The 7,312-nt window shown below is 44.6% G+C and overlaps 1 protein-coding gene across 1 annotated transcript; it reads left to right on the top strand.

Moving 5' to 3' along the window:
* The first annotated feature begins 2,882 nt into the window (after positions 1 to 2,882).
* LOC141963006 (tubulin alpha-3 chain) lies at positions 2,883 to 7,141 on the top strand. The gene is made up of 5 exons (XM_074911868.1): positions 2,883 to 2,948; positions 4,148 to 4,370; positions 4,893 to 5,041; positions 5,918 to 6,598; positions 6,824 to 7,141. The coding sequence occupies exons 1-5, from the start codon at positions 2,946 to 2,948 to the stop codon at positions 7,127 to 7,129; spliced, it is 1,362 nt and encodes a 453-aa protein (XP_074767969.1). The 5' UTR covers positions 2,883 to 2,945; the 3' UTR covers positions 7,130 to 7,141.
* The last annotated feature ends 171 nt before the right edge of the window (positions 7,142 to 7,312 follow it).

Here is a 7,312-nt window from a genome sequence, read left to right as displayed (position 1 = left end):
CTACTTGTGAGTAATTCTGTGTTTTTCCAACCAAGACACTCAGCATCTGAATGATACTAAATAGTTTTGATGAGGAGGAAGCATCTTGCATCAAGCAGCATCTTGCCTAAAATTATGTTAAAATGTATTAGAGATATTGATGAAAAGTTAAGAATTATATACTCAAGTGTTAGTGATATACTCACAGCTAGTAAGTAACTGGAAATAATGATACCCCAGGAATGACGATGTGCTAAAAATTTCATTTTTGCCCTCTCCAATTTTAATTTTAATTAAAGTCCTATTTTACTGCAGGAGAATAAACAATAGGCCTTTATTATTGGCTCCAAATGACTGGCTAATGATTGACACCAATATAGGAATAATTTGCAGATAAAATAGTAAGAAAACAAAAATGTATAAATGTAAGTTTTAAAAAAATGTGAAAGGACTTGCAAGAGGAAATGGACAAGGGGGGGCAAATCTTAGCCAAAGCATCTGAAGACCCTCAATGGGTTTAGAGACCAAATATAAGGATATAACATTTTATTCTAACATAAAGTCTGTCAACCTTTACTACCCTGTGTATTTCAGGATTCAAACAAACACAATTCAGATGCAAGTGCACACTGAGCACATCTCTGTCAGATGCAAGTTGCACAAAAAAAAAAAAAGGGACACTGAAGTTAAGGGCACTATCACATTCAGAAACTTATACATATTGCCTTCGTATTGTCCCTTCAAAGGTAGTTTTCTGTCCTGCATGTGCTGAGGGACCAGTCTAAAAAGGGCCACCTGTGGAGTATTATCTGTGTCATTTACACTGAAACCCACTATCATTTAAAGTCACCTCTATATCTTCTTCAGAAAAGCTAATCACAAATATCTGTGAGATGATACTTGATGGTTTTCAAATAATCCAATGCAATTTTATAAAGATGATACATTTTTATATTAATATATTAAAAGTAAAACAAAAAGAAACCTTAATTTTAGTAGGTTGTTAATAAAAATAAAATCCCAAAGACAAAAAGGATCAACTGTTCACTAGCAAATATGTCCCCTCCATTGTTTTTTGATTTCCAGACTACAGATTGCATTCAGCTCAAGGGTTGTCTCAAGACTTGCCAGCACTGTAGGCAACATATCATTTTCCCTGTAACCTTTCCACAGAGAAAGTGATGAAGCGCTGACAAAAAGCAGCAAGTGACAAGCCTAGGAGACTCAGGCTAGCGGCTGCAAAGAAAAGATGATTCAAAGGAAAGATGCAAATGCTGGTGCTGCTGAGTGGTGCCACCTTTGTCTCAGAAGAAGCTTCTGCCCAACATCTGATTCTTCCCAGTCTGCTATTCCAGCTTTATACGCTGAAGCTGGGACTTTGTGCAAGAAAGTGCCTACACTTACAGCTGGCCCTTCTAGGGTGATGTTTATGGAAAATAAATCAAACAATGATTGATTTTTTTCACTCCCAAGAGAAACGTTACCTACTTTTGTACTTCAAAATGGAGTTACAGCTCACATAATAAAAAACAATTGTGTGGATGCAAATCAGCATAGTGGACTGGACATAATAAAGTGTCTGGCACCTTTAAAAATTAAAAAAAAAAAGCCTAAGTAGGCTTATTTTCAGATTACTTTGGTCTTTCTAAACTCCATCTTCAACAGACTGACTAGTTACATTGCTAAAGATATGTTTTGGGATGGATGAAGCACCAACACCACCGATGGAATTATGTTCTCTTTTACCATAGCAGTCTGCATTATAGGCCTATGACTTTGAGAATCAAGCTGTACACCTACCTCTTAAAACTCTCCGGTCCTGTACACCTACCTCTTAAAACTCTCTGGTCCTGGGCTTCAAATTAAGGCCAAAGTCAAATTTCAACCACAGACTAGGTCATTGTTAGTACATCATTAATTTGTCTTTGTAAGCATTTAATACACAGCAGTCTTGAAAAGCTCTGTAATAAAGGAAGTACTTCAGCCTTTGGCATCTCCAACTTTAAATGGAACCTCATCACTGACACCAGTCTTAACTTAGGATATGATATGCGTGTGAGGATTATCTTATTTGCTCACTGCTAGTCCTCTGTGTATTAAAGAACATAGCAATAAACCAGCCTAATCCACAGTATACCCAGAGATACAGACATACACATATTTAAATTATGTAAAAAATACCATCTGTAAATGAAAGCAAGCCATGCCACACGTTTCCTTCAGCTCAATATTCCATAGCAGTATCGACCTTATAAAATCAACAGAAATTTAAAATGGTAAAAGTCCTATTGTTAAGATTCTTGAGTACAACTGGGAAAAATCTGTTTAGTAAGAATATGGCCATATTTGCACCAGTTCCTGGGTATAAACTGCCTTTCTAAAGTTAGGGTTTTTTTTTTAAAAAAAAAAAAGTCAAAGAAAGGGAAGGGAGTGGGAGGAAGGAAAGGGAGGGGAAAAAAGACACCTGTGGATTCTGTTACTCTAGAAAGCAATCGAGTGTGCTCACTTCAGCTCCGGACACCCAGCCTCCCCTATCCAGCTATGGGCCTTTTTCTGCTAAAAGGGATCTCCAGGCCGTCAGGTCTCCCCTCACCGCCCGCACGCACCGGTGCCGTTCCTGGGACAAGCAGCAGCTGCCCGCGGCCTTCAAGCGGCCGCCGGTGCAGCGCGGCCCGGCCCCTAAGGCCGCGGCCCCCCGCAGCGCCCGCCCCGGCGCAGCCCCCAGGCGCCGCAGGCTCCCGCCTCGCGCTCGCGCGCTTCGGCAGAGCGTGTGGCAATCATCGCCCCACGCGGGGACAAGCTCCCCCTCAGCTAATCAGGCGTCTCCGTCTGCCTCGAGGCCGCTGGGTAACGGCCAATGGGGACCCGGCGCACGAGGGCTGGGGCTCGGGCGCGGGCTCGAGCTCGAGGCGGGCGCCGTCGACAGTCGTTGCGGCGGCGGGGCCGGAGCGCCTCAGGGCGGCGTCATGGTGGGCAGCGCGGCGCTCGCGGGGGTGCGGGAACGCTTCTGCCGGGCGGCGCGGGGAGATCGTGGCCGCCCATGCTGCGGCAGCACTCGGAGGCGGCCTGTGCATGAAGCCCCGGCCGGGGGCCGCGAGGGGAACGACCGGGAGAGGCAGAGGAGCTGGTGTGAGAAGTAACGGCCGGGGAGGCGCGGCGCGCGGGAAAGCCGCGGGGCCTGTTGGCAGCGGGCGTCTCCCGCGCGGAGAGCCCAGGGGCCGGATGGCGGCCGCGGCGACGGCCGCGCCGCCATTTTGTGTGGTTTTGGCGCGAGGAGCCGCGGGGCCTCGCGCGCAGCCGGTCCCGGGGCAGCCGTGCGGCCGCAGCGCGCGTGCGGGACGGGCAAGGGCCGGGGGCGCTGTGAGAAGGTGGAACTGCGCGGAGCAGGGACGGGCCACGGGGCTGAGAGCTAAAACGTGGAGGCGAGGACACGGGTTTTGATGGAGCTGTCAAGAAAACAGGAAAGACACCCTGCTGCTTCTCCACCTCGGCTTTTTCCTAGATACACTGTCACAGTAAGCTAGAAAAACGGCTGCTCTCCACCTCGGGTGTAAGACAAAATAGAAGTGTTCAGAGATCAAACATACATAGCACAGTCGCTTAGAGGCAAAGGAGCTGGCTAAAAGCGGCCAGGTGGCATTTGATTGGGACTCTCAGATGGTTTTACAGAGGAACTCAAGTGTGTAAGAGTTGCCAGGGGCAATATCTCTGTGCTTATTATAAAGAAAAATAGTAAGTGGTCCTGTACAAAGAAGATTCTTGAAACATCCAGTATGCAATTTGGCAACAAATCAAGGAAATCTGGGAATATTATATAAAGAAGTATTCCAAAACCAAAGGAGGGTGAAAAAGAAACCAGACAGAATATCAAAGATACATGTGCAGCCTGGTAAGGGACAGTGGATCTCTACCTACCCTGTGTGTTCACAGAGCCTATGTTGTCTTTAAGATCTTCCAATATTCTCAAAATCAGCCCAGGTCAACTAAGGTGAGTAGAGTCTTGCCAGCAGCAGTTTGGTCAGTTAAATTATTACTCGAGCAACCAGGGAATGCTGCAGCAGAGAGAGGTCATAAAAAGATACAACCCACAGCTTAGTTATTCTGGGAGTAATGCGTAGAAGACAGGTAGCTCCGTATCTCATTATCATTGTCTGTTTTTGATTTGCAGCGTGAATGCATTTCCGTCCACGTTGGTCAGGCCGGTGTTCAGATCGGCAATGCATGTTGGGAGTTGTATTGTCTTGAACATGGGATCCAGCCCGATGGCCAAATGCCTAGCGATAAAACTATCGGAGGTGGAGATGATTCATTTAACACTTTCTTCAGTGAGACAGGAGCTGGTAAACATGTTCCCAGGGCAGTGTTTGTGGACCTAGAGCCAACTGTGGTTGGTATGTACCCAGCATTAAAGATATTCAGTGCAAAAGTAAAGATCCCCTACGCATTCTCTATAGTCTTTTTTATTTGTTCAGAACACTATAGATTTTAAAAGATGTGTGTCTGGTTGCCCTTTTGACATATGGGGTTATTGTTATTTGAAAATCAAAATAATGGTCTACAGGTAACAACATTTGGAAAATATTAGAACTTTTTTACAGCCTGAGTAATGTTTCTAGACTGCAGCACTGCATCCAGAGTTTTGTTTAATTGCTATCTGGAATCTTGTCTGTACCTGTAGTGTAGTTTTCTGATCTCTGTGTTCACGGTTACAAATACTGCTTTGTGAGTGCCTGATGTTTTCCTCTACACAAAGGGGCTGAAGTTTGGCAGCTTTTTAGGCTCATCAGCCAAGCTGCATATAGTCAGGGCTGCTGTCTGCACTCTTGACACGTGCACATAGTGTGTAGCCACTAGGCAGCGCACACAGAACTGAACAGATCCAATTTATGTTGTGGTATTATTTTTTTTTGTAGATGAAGTACGTACAGGCACATACAGGCAGTTATTCCACCCTGAGCAGCTCATTACTGGGAAAGAAGATGCAGCCAATAATTACGCCAGAGGCCATTATACCATTGGAAAAGAGATTGTTGATCTAGTGCTAGACCGCATTCGCAAACTGGTAAGAATTCGTGCTGCAAATCAGCATTTAAGATAATGGATACAGCTCTATAGCTATCTATAATGATGATTTGCTGTGTTTTTTCTCTAAGAATGTCGTGCATAGTTGAATGTTTAAAACAAAACCTTTTGCCTCCTTGATCCTCTCCCCCCTGCTTTAGTAAAAATCCAGTCAGTAAAACTTAAAATTTTTTAGGGTCTGAAACCAGTATTTTGAAGTACTATAAGGATATGTCAGAAACATAAACGTCTTAACCAAGTGTAACAAATTGTTACACTTTTTTGTTTGTTATTTTCAGTTTGAATTGTGGCATTATGTCACACAAAATATTTCTAGTACCCTGAACCTCAGGTTTTGGTTGAATGCTCAGCAATTTTAATTACTTCTCTGGGGTTTTTTTTGTTTTGACACTGCATTTTGAGAAACTAATGATTCAAAGTAAAGTAGTCATTGGCAATTTAAAATTACAAAAAAAACACCCCCCAACTTGTTTTGAACATCTAGTTGATACTTGCTGAAAGCTATAATGGGAACATAAGCAGATTCTAAAGCTGTAACCCAGTTGTAATTTGGTAATTTGTCACAGTGGTGCGTAGCTGCTCTTGTTTACAGTACTATTAAAATGGCATCAAAGACAATAAAGCAACTTTTAAATATTAAAATACTCCTATTCAGAAAAAGTTACACAGAGGCACTGGTACTTTTGAGTAAAAGGCACACAAGAAAAAAAGGAAGACCGCCTTTCAAGAATGCTGGTTTTTTATTATAACAATCTAAAACTAACAAACTTCAGAAATAAATGCTTTTGAATAATTATTTTAGTACTGCTTTGTCCAAAATCTTCAGTAACTTTTTTCTTCTCCTACCCCATTACAGGCTGATTTGTGCACAGGGCTGCAAGGTTTCCTTATCTTCCATAGTTTTGGAGGAGGGACGGGCTCAGGGTTTGCATCTCTGCTCATGGAAAGGCTCTCTGTTGACTACGGCAAAAAATCTAAACTAGAATTTGCAATTTATCCAGCACCGGAAGTTTCCACTGCTGTAGTGGAACCCTACAACTCGATTCTAACCACCCACACTACACTAGAGCACTCAGACTGTGCCTTCATGGTGGATAATGAAGCCATTTATGATATATGTCGTCGTAACCTTGACATCGAACGTCCTACTTACACCAACTTAAACCGGTTAATTGGGCAAATTGTTTCATCCATCACAGCCTCACTGCGTTTTGATGGAGCCCTCAACGTAGATCTGACAGAGTTTCAAACCAACCTGGTTCCGTACCCACGAATCCATTTCCCCCTGGTGACGTACGCCCCCGTGGTCTCCGCGGAAAAGGCCTACCACGAGCAGCTCTCGGTGGCCGAGATCACCAACGCCTGCTTCGAGCCGGCCAACCAGATGGTGAAGTGTGACCCGCGGCACGGCAAGTACATGGCATGCTGCATGCTCTACAGGGGCGACGTCGTGCCCAAGGACGTCAACGCCGCTATCGCCACCATCAAGACCAAGCGCACCATCCAGTTTGTGGACTGGTGCCCAACTGGATTCAAGGTACTTGCACGGCTTTAAGTGCATGGTGTTTGGATTGCTGGGTACGCTGTGGTGTTCAGAGTTGTTCCACAGCAACGTAACGTCCCCGTTAAATACTTTGCTCAAGTGCAAAATGACCATAAGCTATTTCATGTGTTTGTAACCATTGTGGGTTTTGACTGTCAACAGAAATAAGTCTCTAAGGCTTAGTGCTCACGAGGAAAGTTTGCGTTTGTTTTCCTGCAGGTGGGCATTAACTACCAGCCTCCGACGGTGGTGCCGGGTGGTGACCTTGCCAAGGTGCAGCGGGCGGTCTGCATGCTGAGCAATACCACCGCCATTGCTGAAGCCTGGGCTCGCCTTGACCACAAGTTTGACCTCATGTACGCCAAGCGTGCCTTCGTGCACTGGTATGTTGGGGAGGGAATGGAGGAGGGAGAGTTCTCTGAAGCCCGGGAAGATCTGGCTGCCCTTGAGAAAGATTATGAAGAAGTTGGCATAGACTCAGTAGATGCAGAGGCTGAAGAAGGAGATGAGTATTTAGAAAACTGAAGTCTGGAAAAATATGTTGGAAAAAAAAAAGTTGCAGAACACTGTTCACTTGTTTGACTTCTCAAAGTTCTAAAGGTTCTACCTTCGATTTTTTTTCCTTCTTTACTGTTGATGTGTATACTCACTGAGGACCATTTGAGGTTGCAGGCATTGGTAGCATCTAGTCATGTGCAAATTATGGAA

Source organism: Athene noctua, chromosome 8, assembly GCF_965140245.1.
Source record: "Athene noctua chromosome 8, bAthNoc1.hap1.1, whole genome shotgun sequence".
Lineage (NCBI taxonomy): Eukaryota > Metazoa > Chordata > Aves > Strigiformes > Strigidae > Athene > Athene noctua.
Note: the sequence above shows the minus strand (reverse complement) of the source record. Positions and strands in the feature narration are given on the sequence as shown.